General features: G+C 35.4%; 1 protein-coding gene across 1 annotated transcript in view; it reads left to right on the forward strand.

Moving 5' to 3' along the window:
- PKHD1L1 (PKHD1 like 1) overlaps positions 1-18,022 on the forward strand; it is a gene marked incomplete at both ends in the record, with an annotated part of 151,486 nt that overhangs the window by 34,793 nt on the left and 98,671 nt on the right. The window contains 9 exons of the mRNA XM_082858454.1: positions 319-478; positions 788-923; positions 1,689-1,832; positions 3,943-4,100; positions 4,981-5,094; positions 7,184-7,333; positions 8,335-8,459; positions 13,479-13,642; positions 14,860-15,032. Of these exons, the coding sequence (XP_082714580.1) occupies positions 319-478; positions 788-923; positions 1,689-1,832; positions 3,943-4,100; positions 4,981-5,094; positions 7,184-7,333; positions 8,335-8,459; positions 13,479-13,642; positions 14,860-15,032 (1,324 nt within the window). The remainder of the gene's footprint in view (positions 1-318; positions 479-787; positions 924-1,688; positions 1,833-3,942; positions 4,101-4,980; positions 5,095-7,183; positions 7,334-8,334; positions 8,460-13,478; positions 13,643-14,859; positions 15,033-18,022) is intronic.

The raw sequence follows: 18,022 nt of genomic DNA on the forward strand, positions 1-18,022 counted from the left end.
AATAGATCTTGCCCCCGGTATCTGTGCGTCTGCAAACTAGCTTGAAATTTACACTGGCACTTATAATGATGGTTGTGTATTCTGAAATTGAGGCCACGCAGGATGGTTTATTGCACAGTGGTCCCTGGGACCTTTCCAAAGGTAGCTTGTCTTGCCAGTTCATTTTACTCAAATAATATAGCCTTATCTCTAAGTGCATATCGCTTTGGTCACCCCCTTTCTACTTTGAATCCTACCTCAGTGACTAACTTTTAAAGAAAAATTCATGACAAGTGCTCTGGAGAAAAAGTTACATTCTTTAGTTACACTATTTTCCAGATATTACATTGAAATCTTGCTGCAGGAGTACAGACTAAGTGCTTTTGTGGATGTTGGACTGTACCAGTATAGAAATGTCTATACTGAACAACAAACAGAAGATGCAGTGAATGAAGAACAAGTGATCAAATCCCAGTCGACAATTGTCCAGGAAGTACAGGTTTGCTATGATTATAGATCCACTTTGTAGAAAGTAAATGCTCAAATATAGGAGCTCTATTTGGTTATTAATTTTACTAGGTAAGATACTGTTTTGGGGGAAAACAGTCATGGAAAATTACTGAATTGTGCCTTGGAATATCTGTAATTATAAACCAAAGAGTCTGTTATTTGATGACTTACACATTAAAATAGTTTATCATTTGCAATAAGATAGGGCAATGTAGAGGCATTGAATAGCTGACTTATGATGCTTTTAAAATGTATTTTTCCATATAGTAAATATATGCTTTTTTAAATTGGGAAATAGGTTATAACATTGGAAAACTGGGAAACAACTAATGCAACCAATGAAGTGCAGAAGATCATGGTAACCGGCCCATGTGTGGAAGCTAATTTATGTTCACTTTACCAATATAGATTAATCTATAACAAGGAAAAAACTGGTAAGTTGTAAATAATAAGGGAGATTTTATTACTCTTCATGTATAGAAAAAATTATGAAAAGGTATTTGCTCTAGTCAAATTCTACTGTCTGAAAAATATAGTTTTAATAGTATGCTAGACAAAGAGGCAAAAAAATATATCATGAAGAAAACTCTTCAGACTGGGATAGAAAATGGCATCAGTAAAAACAGCTTTCAGATATATACTATTATTTTCTTCTGTAAGGATCATGATAAATGCATATCTAAACACACATAAGGAATTTGTGTATCCGTGACTCACAGGTGTTAAGTTAATAGGAATTAAGTTCATCATTATAGAGATAGGCATTTCAGTTTCTCAAAAGACCTATGAGACACTAATTTATCTGTTAATGAAGATATTGCATTTCTATATTTTATAAAAAACCCTGAAAAAATAATTTTGCTATTTCTGTTAATTGTTTCAATGAGTAAATATTGAAGAGTGCTTGCTGTTTGCCAAATACAATGCTTATTACTATGGGAATATTAAAACAATAAAATATGAGCCCTATCCTCAATAGATCACAGTCCAATTAAGCAGCCAATATTATTGAACTTGAATCAATTTCAGAATGTAATTTCATTAAGTGATAACTGATGGTACAGACTATAGGTACTTTAAAAAATTCAAATATGAGACATCAGTGCTGGCTGTGATAGTGCAGAGATTTCAACTCTTTTTTTTTTTTTATTAAAACCCCTAATCATTTGACTTTAATTTTTTGTTAATTCATCGAAAAGTCTGGCTACCTGCTGACGCTTCTGACTTCATGCTGCAATCAGCCTTGAATGACCTCTGGTCTATAAAACCGGATGCAGTTCAAGTAATAAGAACACAAAATCCTCAGAGCTATGTTTACATGGTAACCTTTATATCAACTAGAGGTAAGCATGTATTTCATTTTGCAATTCTGTAAAGTTTTTTCTAGGAAATAAGTTTGTATCCTGCGCAACTCCACTGAACAAGGTAAAAGATGCATAAAATGACAGGGGAGGGCTTCCCTGGTGGCGCAGTGGTTGAGAGTCCGCCTGCCGATGCGGGGGACACGGGTTCGTGCCCCGGTCCGGGGGGATCCCACATGCCGCGGAGCGGCTGGGCCCGTGGGCCATGGCCGCTGGGCCTGCGCGTCTGGAGCCTGTGCTCCGCAACGGGAGAGGAGAGGCCCGCGTACCGCCAAAAAAAAAAAAAAAAAAAAAAATGACAGGGGAAAGTAAATGCATATTCATAGCCTTGATCACCTCCAGGAGAAACAGAAATAAATGGTCAATTTTGTTCTACTGTAATTTAAATTTTAGTTGTACTTCAAGGAGTGTACAACTCCAGTGCATGAGGTATACACGCTATATACTACAAATACACTATAAGTATAGTAGCCTACTTTACATTTAGCAAAAATTAGTGAAGATATTAATTCTGGAAATGAAATTTAAGTGAATCAGTATTTCTCAGGAGACACTAGTCTGGCTAGATCTTGTTTGATAAAAGGATTCTCTGGTCAAATCCCTGTGGGAAGCTCTGTATACCACAGCTTCTCCTTGAAGGTTGATAGAGCTCATTATAGAATATTAAAATCCCCAAGGACTCCGGCAATGAGCAACAAACAAAAACAACAATAAAAACAAAACAAAAAAAGCAGTACACCTGTATTTAATACAGCATTTTCCAAAATTATTTGACTTCTTTATCCTTTTCAAGTAATGGCCATTAACTTCTTATTACGTTTTCAAGTCTTACAATTTTTTTCTTTTAAATTTTTCCAGTTTTTCTTCTGCAAGTTTTATAGTTTATTTATTTATTTATTTATTTAATTTGTTTATTTTTGGCTGCGTTGGGTCTTTGTTGCTGTGCGCGGGCTTTCTCTAGTTGCGGTGAGCGGTAGCTACTCTTTGTTGCGGTGCGCGGGCTTCTCATTGCGGTGGCTTCTCCTGTTGCAGAGCACGGGCTCCAGGTGCATGGGCTTCAGCAGTTGTGGCTCGCGGGCTCCAGAGCGCAGGCTCAGTAGGTGGCACATTGGCTCAGTTGCTCTGCAGCATGTGGGATCTTCCCGGACCAGGGCTCGAACCCATGTCCCCTGCGTTGGCAGGCGGATTCTAAACCACTGCACCACCAGGGAAGCCCTCAAGTCTCACAATTTCAAGTGTCACCTTTTAAAGTCTTAAAGCAAAGTTTAGCAACCAATTTGGGTATTTGGGATATTTAGCTCATGAAATAGGTCCCTGAATATGTGTTTCCTTTCTTTGCACAGTCACTATTTTCCAATTCATATAAGTAAACTGTTACTTCAATGTTTATGTCTCATTTTATGAAGTTGTTAATTTGATTGTTGAGTAGAGAGTAAAGAATTCTGTTTAACATGAATTGAAGTTCTAAAAATTTCCCAAATGTTAGATTGTCAAAATGCTATCTAAAGAAGATATGGTTATCTTTGTTCTCTTAGAGAAAGTCAGTAGGATTCTCTTAGAGAAAGTCAGTAGGATTCCACTGTTAAAGCATCCTCCCAAAGAAGAGAGACATGTGAGGACAAGGCCTTATTTCTTTCAGTGAGATTGTATAAACAAGGTTCGCAGGCATGGGGCTACTTCCTGGAATTCATCTTTGTACTCCATTTGTAACTAAAGAAAATAGCAATTTCCCAGGCTAGCCCTTTATACTAAGATGATGGTACCGGAAAAAAACTTAAATAATTTTTGGAATATTTTATTGCCCATTGATTTTTACCTCATGATCCCAATGCCAACTTTTGTTTATCTTACAAAACTTCTTTTTACGCTACAAAAACAGAACCTTAAATATATAGCACTTTATCTGCTGTTTTGCTGTTTCTACTATGGCTAAATATCAGATTCAAGGATCTGCATCTTCTCCATTTATCCTTTTTCTTGTGATAATACAATTCTAAATAAAACTAGTTTTGTTACCTCTGAGTTTCTATCATGGGTATATTGGTATTTAATTAATTAACTTCTTCAAATTCTGTTTGGTACTTCATTGCAGGAGACTTCGATCTGCTCAGTTATGAAGTATTTGAAGGGAACAATGTCACACTGGCTATTACAGAACAAACCAAAGGAAAACCCAGTTTGGACACATTCACACTGAATTGGGATGGGATCCCTTCTAGGCCTCTTATGCCGCAGTCATCAGAAGCTGAAGTATGCTCTGTGTTAGTTTTTTAAACAGAAAGCCACTTAAGCATCAGCCTTCTATAAAAACACATTTTAAGGAGTAGTAATACATCTCCTCCTTGTCATGGTGGGTTGGAGCCAACTCATAGTGAGTGGAGAAGGGAGGAAATATCACAATGACAGAGGGAGTGAAAGGGGAGTTCTTGGATCTGTGCCAACAGCATCCAGGTATCTGCATATGGGGCAGCTGCTCATGAGGAATGTTTGCTTGTGAATTACTGCATTTCAACAACTACCTGTACAATGAGTTTGAGTTAATATTTGTTTGATGACTGAAGATTGTGCACTATTTCAAGTCCTTAATTCTAAATATCTGTGCTTTATCAGAGAAATATGGTATGGAAATTATAGACCTCATGAATGTGTGCCAGTTCCTATATAATCCAGAGTTATTATTTCTTAAATAATAGTAAGAGATTACAGTATATGTATCTCTTCTTTTGAGAAACAATGCATTGGAGTATATATTTTTTCCAGTTAATTTTGCATTAATTGGGAAAACTATTCATTTGGAATCTGTTTAATTAGGTGCTAATTCATTTAGGTTTGCCTCATTGCTGTCTTTAAAAAGCTACTAAACCAATATGCCTCCCTTATGTAATAACTAAATAAGCTAAGATCAGCCAGTTGGATATAACTATTATCATTCTAAAATAAAAGTCTTGAAACAGTCATTGGATACTGAAATTATCACATATTAACTTGAAATTATTTAGGAAATGACCTCATAATTATGGCTAACATGGGAATTATGAAATTATTTTTTTAATTAGTAGAATTAGTAGTTAAATTAGTAATGTTCTAACTCTTCATAAAGAAGTTACTAAAGCTCATATTGTTAATTTAGTTTCAGGCAGCAGTGGAAGAAATGGTTAGCACTAAGTGTCCACCACAAATTGCAAATTTTGAAGAAGGATTTGTTGTGAAATACTTCAGAGGTTATGAAACTGATTTTAACCTGGTATGGAATATTTAATGATCTGTGAAATGGACCAGATAAGAAATCATATAAATGTTTGGAATTTTGTCATTTTTTGAATTAGCATTAATTCCTTTAACATTTAAAGTCAAGTTTCAAGTATAATTTTGTCATACATTTATTGGTAAGGTCTGTTCTAGCATCTTCCTGCATTATAAAATGACTCATTTTATTATAAAATTATAATATGACTTTATAAATAAAATATGACTTTATAAACAATTATAAAATGACTTCCTGCATTATAAAATGACACCTGAATTTTCTTAATCAAGAGAAAGTAGGCAAGATGGGTAAATGTGAGATCTATAGGTTTTTTTGTTTGTTTTCTTCATTTAGATGCAGAGTATATTCTTTTTCCTCATTGGCTTCAGAGAATACCATTTGTAGTAGAGCGTTATACAGTAAATTGCTTCCCTTGCTTCTGGTCAGTTAGTACAATGCCTAGTCATTATTTACTTCTTGATGAAATACAAAGATTTTTCTTTGATGTACAATAAATTTAAAATATACTTAACTTCCTAATTCTTATTTTGAAGACTTGAGGAAGCCAGATGTTCACCATTTCCAAATGAATACCATAGGAATAAGAAATATATAGGCTAGTTATTCAATTCAGATCAATACCCCAGAAATGAGTCCTTAAAAATATATATCATGTCATGCTTTATGCAAACAGATTTATTATTGAAGAAAAGGGAAAATCATTTAATGGGTTACGTTTTCAACCTGTTTCAATAAGTATACATGTATTTGGGTTCTCCTATCCTGAATGTAGTACTTGCAGCCAAGACAATTGAACAAGTAGTTTACGTTATACTCCTTTTGTACTTCATCTCCCATCATCATCATCATCACAACACACATTCTTGGCTACACTTCACCTTGACTCTTTGAGTTTCCCAGCACCACTCTCTCACGTCCCCACTTCTTTGCACATATTTTACGCTCTCTCTGATGCCCCTTGGCTCCCTTTTCCTTTTAAATTACTCCTGTTTATTCTTTTTTTTTTTTTTTAACATCTTTATTGGGGTATAATTGCTTTACAATGGTGTGTTAGTTTCTGCTTTATAACAAAGTGAATCAGTCATACATAAACATATGTTCCCATATGTCTTCCCTGTTGCGTCTCCCTCCCTCCCACCCTCCCTATCCCACCCCTCCAGGCTGTCACAAAGCACCGAGCCAATATCCCTGTGCCATGCGGCTGCTTCCCACTAGCTATCTACCTTACTACGTTTGTTAGTGTGTATATGCCCATGACTCTCTCTCGCCCTGTCACAGCTCACCCTTCCCCCTCCCCATAACCTCAAGTCCGTTCTCTAGAAGGTCTGCGTCTTTATTCCTGCTTTACCCCTAGGTTCTTCATGACATTTTTTTTCTTAAATTCCATATATATGTGTTAGCATACGGTATTTGTCTTTTTCTTTCTGACTTACTTCACTCTGTATGACAGACTCTAGGTCTATCCACCTCATTACAAATAGCTCAATTTCATTTCTTTTTATGGCTGAGTAATATTCCATTGTATATATGTGCCACATCTTCTTTCAAGGCAATTCATTTGTTACTTCTGCGAGTCATCTGTTTTGATGCTTTTATGTGAGTTAGATGTCTCCTTTCAGCCTTGGTTTTATAATCCTTGGTTCCTTTGTCCCAAACTGGTAGGCTCCTGTGTGTAGGGTTAGGGTTCTTCACTATTTGAACCCTGAAGAGTAAACAAAAAACAAGCAAATGAACAAAGAAGTAAAAATGTGGCATGGAATGAACACAAAAAATCATTTGTGGAAGGAGTGAATAAATATCCTTAAGGAGTTCATAATATAAGGGGAAAGAGAGGACTTGGGAAATAGTCAAATACAGGTACGAGGGATTATATGAGTATGTATCTAAATGAGTGTTATAAGATGAGAGCCTTAGACTTTCAAAGAAGAGAGAAAACATTTCAAGTTAAAGCAGTTTGGGAAGCAGTGGGATCTGAGTTGAAACTTGAATGACTTAGGTGAAGATGTTGGGGAGTAAAGCAGGGCAATAAATCATGTTTTCATTTGAAATATTATTGTTTCTGTAGGAGCATATTAATAGAGGGCAAAAGACAGCTGAAACTGATGCTTACTGTGGTCGTTATTCCCTGAAAAACCCAGCTGTTCTTTTTGACTCAGCAGATGTTAAACCAAACAGACTACCATATGGAAACATTTTATTATTTCCTTATAATCAGGTAAGCTCAACAAAATTATATGCTAATTAAATTTGTAAAATACCTTGGTAATAAAATTTCATGAAGTTTTAAGAGAAGGAAAATTGCTTGTCATGTGAAGTCACATCACGTTGGACAGGCACCATGCTTCAATTCTGTGCTTGTGATTTCCTTGTCTGTTGATACTCAAAAAATGAAATTTTACGAATACGTAGTACCGTGCACATGTATTCTGCTTTATCTTATAATTTCAGAAAAAAACATTATTTGCACACAAATGTAAATACTAAAACAATTTAAAATATATAATCTCATTATTCCTTCATTAATTAAGAAGAAACAAAAATAGATAGCCGTCATAAAGTGATCTAGGGTATCCAGTTGTGGAAAAGTAAAGGAGGATCACGAGCAGAGGAGACGGCAGTTTTAGGATAGGTATCTAAGACTAGCAGTCATAGATTTACCCTTTCTCTTGTTTTAAAATTCTCAACTTGTAACACATGTTCTAAAGTTCTAAGTTCTAAATACATCTGGCATTTTTAAGGAGTTGTAGACCATTAAAATCAGTATTTAATAACTATTGTATGGTGACATCTCTAAATGTTCAGCTGCATTCACATCCTAGTTAATCTACCTGAATGTTTCTCTGTCTTCTCTGTGTGTAATGGAGTTTTAAACTCATTGAAGAGTTTAGTTAGAACTGGCCTTAATCCTTATATAGCTCCATGACTAGAGGGAGTGAATTATTTCCATTTTTTTAAGGAAATCATATCTAAGAAAACAATAAAAGAATTAATCATTAATTGTGAGGTCACATCAACTCCTTCCTCTTCTATAAAAACTTCCCCAATTCTGCATCTCATTGTCTGAAATTAATCATTCCTTCCTCTGTGTTCTGATACATTTTGTATAAAAAATGCTCAATAGATATTTATTGGATTGGATTGAATTCATTTGAATTGCTACAAAACAATTTAATGGTAAAATATTGTTACTGATTTTTTTTAATATTTTCTGTGTAGTTATGTTTAGCATACAAAGGATTCTTGGCAAATTATATTGGTCTAAAATTTCAATACCAAGACACAAGCAAGATTACTAGAAGCACTGATACACAATTTACATATAACTTTGCATATGGAAACAAGTAAGTTACACTATGAATTTGAAATTTTTAAATTATAGTATGTAAACTATGAAGGTAAAATCTGTTTGTTTTTTTGTTTGTTTGTTTTTGAGAAATCGTGTGCACCATGGATCTAACTGCAATTTTTTCTGCCTTCTACATAAGCTTCCTAACAGAGACATTTGTGCCAAAAATAAATCTATAGATTATGAAAATAAAAATTGGTCTAGTGTCATCATCACTCATGACCATTTAAAAGACAAAACAGTGGTAAACTTTAGAATTTAAATTATATATTATTAAATCTAATAATGTTTCTAGATACTGAAGGAAGGTAGAAAGAAACTGCCTTAGCGCCAGATTATCATTAGACTTTGATCACTGAAAAACAAAATGAATGTGTAAATGGAGAAAATAAAATATTTTGATGAACATACCAACGTTAAGGGAGAAAAGATATTCTTAAATACTTGGTTTGGTTGCCAAAAGTTAGACACATAAAAATGCAGATAGAGAAATATAATGCGAGAAACTAAATGAGTCTAGAGAAAGCTGTTTAATGACTGTGATTGTCATAACCTCAAGCACAATTTAGTTCTGCAAAATGATTTTTGGTTTTCATTAATTATTATATCTTCTGAAATTTGTCAATCTTGACTTTGAATTTTCATGTACAATACACACAAAAATTTTACATACAATAAAACAATGACGACACATACACACACATACAACTTTTCTATTTTAAAAAGTATTCCTCGGGCTTCCCTGGTGGCGCAGTGGTTGAGGGTCCGCCTGCCGATGCAGGGGACACGGGTTTGTGCCCTGATCCGGGAAGATCCCACATACCACGGAGCAGCTAGGCCCGTGAGCCATGGCCGCTGAGCCTGCATGTCCGGAGCCTGTGCTCCACAACGGGAGAGGCCACAACAGTGAGAGGCCCGCGTACCGCAAAAAAAAAAAAAAAAAGAAAAAAGTATTCCTCATAAATTTTAAAGTCATACTTATTGAAGTGTAATTTACATAATGTCATAATTTACTCTAAGTACATAATTCAGTAAGCATGACAGATGTATACAGTTATGTAATCATTACCCCAGTAAAGATATAGAACATTTCCTCTCCACAATTTTAGAAGGTTTTTTTTCATGTGAAGTTTATGTCATAAAATACCCATGGTATGATTTCCATGTCTTCAAAAATATTTCTAATACGTTTCTTTTGTGTTTTTTTTCTGTCATAGCTACATAAAAAATCTTCTGTATCCTGTATCAATCTGTATAGTTTTCATTGTACTTTAATACATATCATTTAAGTTGCTGCCATTCTGTAATATAGAGAGAGGACTTTTCTATTCTCATCATAGGAGTGGGATTATGAACATTCAGAACCGCTGTGTGTGGAGCAAGTGTGAGGCAGAGTCAGTGCCTCGGCTTAACTGTTCAGACAGAAGGGAAGAGAAAATGATCCAAAGTTAGAAATAGAACCAAATGATACCCATAAACAAAACAAAACAAAGACAAGAAATAACAGGTAAGATGATGAGGGAGATTAGAATAACTAGATGGAAAGAAAAGGCAGGTTTTTCTTTTCTGGCTGCACTGCATGGCTTGTGGGATCTTAGTTCCACAAGCAGGGATCGAACCCGTGCTCTCTGCAGTGGAAGTACAAGTCCTAACCACTAGACCACCAGGGAATTCCTGAAAAGGTGGTGTTGATGGGGGAGTTCGCTTCTGGATGAAGAAACTACTTCCAACTCCGCAATTTCAAGCTTCCTGCTTTCTTGATCATCCCACCACTATTTTCAAAATGCAGGGACCAGCTTTCATTCCATACCTTTAGAAATGTGTATACTCCAAAACTCATAGAAATATGTTGGACTATAAGGGGAATCTTATTTGTTAAAGGTTTAAAAAACTTTTCAGATGGATCCCTCATGAGTTGGGGGAAAGGGGTAAAGTGGGGAGACAACCAGAGTTGGGGCCTGTAGATGCTCCCTCGGAGCTAGGTCCCTGAATTCCATCAGGAGAAAACAAGATGTGCCCACTGGGTCAGTGACAGAAGCAGTGACAGGCGATGGAACAGACAGGTGGGTGGGAGCACACAGAGCCTGTTGGAACTGTGGGACCTGGACGTGGATATCCTTAGATACATCCCCCTCCTGTGCCCCCAGCCCAGCTCTTTAACCTGAAATTTTAAAAGAAGTTTTGCCAGTGCTTATGGCTTTCTCCCTGAAGAAGTGGAATGACCTTTTGTTAAGGGAAGAAGGGAAGTTATAGTCTTCAGCTTTCAAAATAAAATATTGTATTTGATGCATACCCCTCTGGCATCATACCCTGAACATGTGGCCCTAATGCCCTTCAGATTTTCTGATCAGTTGATAAAGTGAGGGCAACTGGGAACCGATTTTAAATATAGGTGTAGAATCTCTAACCATGAGGTAGGTAGCCATAGTTAAAATGTAGATACCCAAGAGATGTTTGTCAAAGAGAATATATTTAAGAAGAGTCTTTCCAAGAATTCTTCAGGACACATGAAAATTCTCCCACTGAATATTCCTTAGATTGTTGGAATAAGCATTAAAAGATACTTATTTGTGTTTTACCCCACGAATAAGATCTAGACATGCTTCCATAGGATGTAAAGAAAGAAAATTTTTTTACATACAGAGACAGAAAGTTCATCAGATACTGAAGTTCGGTAAACTTGGAGTGGACTTCAAAGGACAGAGAGCTGAGTGAGCTCTGTGTATGAAGTGGACAGTGTTGGCACGAACTATAAGAAGCTGCTCTCTGAGAAAGTTGCAGGACACTCTTGGGTTTTGTTTTCTAACAAAAACTTAAGAAGTCAAAACTGATTCCCCACCCACCGCCAATGAAAGAAAAGTAATCTTCCTGAATTAATGCTTTAAAAAAATGTCCTTTTCCTGGCAGTTCAAATTTCACCCTCCAGTGGCATCTGATTAAACAGTGTATGGCTCCTGTGTTTGCACTTTTGGCATGTTTTATACATTTGATCCATCTTTGTTTTCCACAGAAGATGAAGAGGAAGATAGGCAGAAAGAAAAGCAGAGACAGAGACAGAAAGAGACAGAGGAGTATTGAAGAAAGTGCTGATTCCCCCTCCCCATGCATAAATAGATCTTTTGAGGCTATTGCACAGTTTAATCCAATATATAAAATGGGATCGAAGTTAGCTCCTGGAATGAATGAAGTGACTGGGAACAATTCTGCAATTCCCTAGGGTAATTGTTGACTCAGAAGAGGCCACAACTACTCTGTTGGCCATCACATAGGAAGAAACAATGCCAGGGGTTAAGACAGTCCTCTCCATGTTAATAGGCAAGGAGCATGGAAAGTCTATGCACAGAATGAACATATCCCACTGCCTCATACCCAGTTTGATTCAAATCAGGTAATCCCATGATGGATCATTATGAAGTGAAAGTCCTTCTTGAAGGGACATCCCTACCTGCCCAAATTGAACAATGGAATCACAATTTTAATTTTGATCACCACCACCTGTATGCACTTCACTCTTCTATTGCAACAGGATTTTGGAAGATTTTACAGATCTCAATTCTTCCATGTTAGTCAAAGCATCACTTAACCATACCACTAAGTAGGTCCTTCCTTTAGCCTGCAGTTTTTCTGCTGTGCCGTAATTTGAAGATGCCCTACATTTGATGGAGCTAATGGGCTTCCTTTACCCTAAATGCTACAAGATCTTTCAACAAGAATATCATGAGTTTTAAAAGAGGTTGGTTCTCTGATTAAAAACTATTACCAATCAAGGCAACGTAAAATCTCCTAGCTGGTATTTCTAGACCTGCTTTTATGTAGGTCAGACAGTCTACTTAGATCAACTAGGTGTGTTAGCATTAGTTTATTTTCAGTACATTGTTAGTGTCAAAAAGCATTGTTCTATAACCCTCCAGAACCAGTGATGTTTGTAGTTGTAAATCAAGCTTCAAAATCCCAGAAGTAAAATCTGGTTTTCCTTTGGAAAATGGAATTATCCAGCCACAAAAACACCGTGTGCTGTTTAAGTTTTGATATCATTTGTAGTCTCCATTTCTCTTATATAAAGGGTCCTGCTCAGTGTACCATTTTTTCTAAGTAGTTTTTAGAACTTCGGAATCATATAATTAGTAGTAGAAGTGTACTTAGAGGCCCAAAATACTTTTTTTAATTTAAGGAGCACTTTAACTTAATGTAGTTGTGCATATAATTTTCTAAAATGCTGTCAGTCTAAGCTTTGATGCACTAGAGGTGGATCCCATGGTGAGTTTGTAAACCATGAAGTTTCAAAATGAGAATAGAAGGTGCCCAAACTAGTCAGTTAATCAGTATAGTGGTAGCTGATGCAAGGATTATTGTTGAACTGTATTTAGTTATTTGAATGGCAGTATTTATCTTTTTATTGCAAACTCCTGTAACCAAATTGCTTATGTAATTTATGAGATTCCAATGCAGTTAATATTTAATGGAAACTCTGAATCTAAATTATACGTTTAAAAGGCACTCTGCAACCATTTGAATCTATAAATAACTTAGCACCTTTTGTCCCTTAGTTATATGGGACAATGCAACTCCACTGAGCTCTTCCAGAAGTATTAACAAGCTCCAGTTTTGCTTCTTAGTATTGGATTGAAATTGCTGCTCTGTCCCTGGCACCACTAAAATGGTTTGCTTCATTCTTGTGTCTTGTTTCTGTATGCTTTCCACCAAGGTGCATGCTCCTTAGCTTACTTACCTGTCACTGCAGAATGTTATTTTACATGCCTATGTCTACTGCCAAGGTTACAAATAAAAGAAAACCTATCTTTCGGATACAACATTAAATCTTTCACTGCCAATGTAAAGTTTCTGCTTGCTGTCCCTTGTGGCTGTTTTTTTGTGCTAATAAAGCTTGCTTATGGTCTTCTTGTGGGAAAAGAAAAACTTTTACTGTTCAAGATTTTAATGCTTTTTATAATGTATTTGTTTACATTGAACATTATAACTGATCTGTACACCTAATTAAACAACCATATTTCAGCTGGACCTACACTTGTATAGACCTTCTGGATCTCATACAAACCAAATACACTGGGACCAGTTTTTCTCTTCAGAGGATTAGTTTGCAGAAAGCATCAGAATCACAGTCTTTCTATGTGGATATTGTATACATTGGACAGACATCTACAATTGCAGCATTGGATGGTATATTGTATCATTTCATATCTAAAACCTAAACCTTCTAAACCTACTTTGTAGTAAAATCTTATTGTGGACGTTATTTATATTCTGTAGGTTAGATAGAAACATTAATCTCTAAATATTGTTATTCTTTCATCTCAATAATACTATGGTTTAAATCATATTTTTTTTAATGAATAGGACCAGGTGATTATTCTAAAGATAAACGCGTCCTTAATGTAAACTTTGTCATTAAAGCAGGAATTAGTTTTATAGTCCTGGATTCTGTTTACAGGTAAACTGTGGCAAACAGTCTAATTTTGCCTTGTTTGATTTTTGAGAAATCAACTACCAAGATAGAGATCTGTTCCTGAAAGGCAACTGTTGACGTTGACGTCTGTCTAGTAAGAATGAGCTGAAACTTTCCGTGGACTTTATTATGATAATTAGTAAAATTGTAAATGAAAACTTTATTTCTCAGAGTTTTAGTATTTTTTCTAGTTATGTTAATAGACTCATATATGTGAGATATGCTAATAAAATAATAAAAATTAAACTGCAGTCTTTTTAAAAATCAGCCTAACTCCAAACAGTCACCTTAATAAGTGACTATTACCATATTTCAGAGGAGTTTTGGAATCCTTTCCTTTGGAACAGTTTTCAAGTGCAAGGTCATGATTCAACTGGCTAAAAACTAAATGTTACTGTACTTTGAGTCACTCTTTTTGAATCCACTGTCACCAGACCTACATTGTGATTGGTGGAGCACATAAGACAGCTGATCTGTGTTGAGATAAAGGTTGTAGTTCCTTAAGCAACATTCATTTAGCACCTATCATGTGGCAGGCAATGTGTCTAGTACCAAAGAAAGAGCAGAGGACCAGGCAGTCCTGGTCCTGCCCTCATGGAACACACATCCTAGTGAGCACCACGTTCAGGGACCTACAACAGAGCAAAACTAACTGGCCCACGGAAGGCTGCATAGAACCCAGAGCTTGGTGGCTTTTCAGTATTTCGTTTTGCCCAATGAGGCTCATATATCTAAAGACTTTAAAGCTTTATATTCTAGAAGTGAAGGTTTGCCAAGCTTCACAAACTACTTTCCTTAAGATCTTCTTTCTAAAATTTGATTTTAAACAGCTTATTCCATGACACATGGATATTATTTGATGCTTTTCTTTTTAGCAGCACAAGCTATGCAATTTTATCTCCCATTTACTTTGTTTATTTATGTTCTTTAGAAATGCCAAAGAGAAGACTTCCAGCATTAGCAAATAAAGGAATATTTTTAAAGCACTTTCAGGTGAATCAGACCAAAATTAATGGATCAAGTATGACCAACCAATATTCTGTCACCATGACATCATGTAATTGCAGTTATAATATACCCATGATGGCTGTGAGCTTTGGGCAGGTAAGCTTAGAATTTTATGAGTAGCTATTTTCAACTTATGAAACATTAGCCTTTACCTAGTAAACTTAAAACATTTTTTTTATGAAGAACTGACACACAGATTAGACATCTTTTAAAAGAACAAGACAGTTATTCTAAGGATAAAATGAAGATTTAGAGGCTTGTTGAACTTGAGCATGAAAATTCACTTTAAACATTAAAAATTTTTTAACGAAATATATTGATGGGGAAAAAAGCAGGAGGAAATAGCCTTAAGAATCAGCTAGTCAGATTTAAGTAGAGTTTTCTCTGTTGAGGTAAAAGAAAAATTTGTGGGCTCTCCCAATAAAGATCTTTGAACAGAGATTATTGAAAGAAAATTTGAGATTCTGCATATGTTTTAAAATTGTTTCTGTTATAAACACCATTTATTTTTTATTTGTATCAAAATTGATACAAAGGGAAAGAGATGGTTTTCCAAATTCCAAAAGGATCTGGACAGTATTTTGTACTGTTTGGGTATAAGATCTGTATTAAATGTTACAATTATGAGGAGTATTCTTACATTTAATTTTTTACAAAAATATACAATTAGTTAATATAATTTCCTACAACAAACCAAAACCAAGTATAATAAGTTCAAGATTAAAGGTTAAATAATAATTAAATATTATAATTTGAGTCTCACAGAGAACTTTGTGTTAACAGTTTTATGATTAAAAAGACTGAAAAACTATAAGTGTTACACGAAAATTGCTTTTACCCTATCCAGGCCCAATGTTTTAGTCTTAGTATATTCAAGATAAATATCTTGTAAATGTTTTTCAGTCTCTTAGCTCTCTAACAAAATGTAATAACAAAATGTAATAACGTATGTGCACATATGTTAAATGTCCAGATTAATGAATTGTTTTAAAAACTGTAACTTTGAGATAATTGTAGATTTATGTGCAGTTGTAAGAAATAATACATAAATATTCCCATACCCTTCACCCATTATCCCCCAATGGTAACATTTATAACTATAGCATAATAGCACAGCCAGAAAATTGACATTGATACAATTTACCAAACTTATTCAGATGTTACCGGTTCTACATGCTTTCATTTGCGTGTGCCTGTGTATGTGTAGTTCTGTACAATTTTTATTGCATGTGTAGATTCAGCTGACCACCACAGAACAGTTCCATCACAAGGATCCCTCATGATACCCTTTTATGTAGCCACACCCACCTCCCTCCCTTCAGCACAGTTCTATGTCTGGCAACCACTAATGTCTCTATAATTTTGGCATTTAACAATGTTGTGGAAAAGGAATCAGACTTTATATAATCATACTAGTATTTAGCCTTTTGAGATTGGCTTTTTTCACTCAGCATAATGCCCTTGAGACCCCTCCAAGTTGTTGTATGTATCAATAGTTTGTTCATTTTTGTTACTGAGTAACATTTAATGGGATGCATGCACCATAGTCGATTAACCACTTACCCATTGAAGGACATCTGAGTTGTTTCCAGGTTTTGGGTGTTATGAATAAAGCTGCTATGAACATTTATCTGTAGGTTTCCATGTGATGTAAGTTTTCATTTTCCGGGTTAATTGCCCATCAGTGTAATTATGGGTTCATGTGGTAAGCACATGTACAGTTTTGTAAGAAACTATCGTACTCTTTACCAAAGTGGCCGCACCATTTTACATTCCCACCAGCAATGTATGAGTAACCAGTGTCTGCACAAATTCGCCAGCATTTGGCATTATCACTATTTTTTATTCTAGCCATTCTGATGGGGTATATACTGTTAGCTGATTTTGGTGTTAATTTGCATTTCCTAATGGCTAATAATGTTGAACACCCATATATCCTCTTCTGTGATATCTGTTCATGCCTTTTGCGCATTTTCTAATTGGACTATTTTCCTATTATTGAGTTTTTAAAGGTCTTTATATATCCTAGATATAAGTCCTTTGTCAGGTATGTGGTTTGCATATATTTTCTCCCAGTCTGTACCTTGCCTTTTCATCATCTTCATAAGGTCTTTCATAGAACAACACTCTTAATGAGATCCAGTTTATCAAGTTTTTCCTTTTATGAATGGTGCTTTTGGTTTCAAGTCAAAGAACTCTACTCTTATCCCTAAATCCTGAATATTTTTCTATTTTTGTCCTGAAAGTTTTATAGTTATACATTTTACATTTAAGGCCATGATCCATTCTGAGTTAACTTTTGTATAAGATGTGAAGTTTCAGGTCCAGGTTCATTTGTTTGCCTATCCCTCCAGTTGCTCGGGCACCATTTATTGAAAAAGCTATCCTTCCTCTGTTGAATTACCTTTGTACCTTTATCAAAAGTCAGTTGGGCATATTTGTGTGGATATATTTCTGGATTCTCTATTCTGTCCCATTGCTCTATGTGTCCATCCTTCCAGCGATACCACACCCTTCTGATCACTGTAGCTATGTAGTGAGCCTTAACATTGGGAAGAGTGATTCCTCTCACTTTACTCTTCTTGTGAAAAATTGTTTTAGCTATTCTAGGTCCTGTGTCTTTCCATAGAAATTTTGAAATAGGCTTGTTTATGTCTACAAAAATCTTGCTGACAATTTGATAAGAATTGCATTTAAGCCTATAGATTGCATGTAAACCTATAGAGAGAATTGACACCTTTACCAGGTTGAGTCTTCCAATCTATGAACACAGTATGTCTCTCCATTTATTTAGGTCTTCTTTGCTTTTTTCTTGTCCAACGTATTTTGGTCTTCTTTGATTACATCTTGCATTTTGCAATTTCAGGTCAGATTCAGTACATTTTGTTAGATTTGTATGTAAGTATTTCATTTTCTTTGAAGCCATTGTAATGGGTCTTGTATTAATTTCAGTTTCTGCATGCTTGTTATTTATACATAAAAATGTGATTGGTTTTTGTGTATTGATCTTGTATCCTGCAATCTTGCTGAAGTCCATGAATTTTTACAAAGTAAATGCACTCATGTAATCACTACCCAGATCAAGA

Source organism: Leucopleurus acutus (assembly GCF_964270905.1).
Source record: "Leucopleurus acutus genome assembly, chromosome: 17".
NCBI lineage: Eukaryota > Metazoa > Chordata > Mammalia > Artiodactyla > Delphinidae > Leucopleurus > Leucopleurus acutus.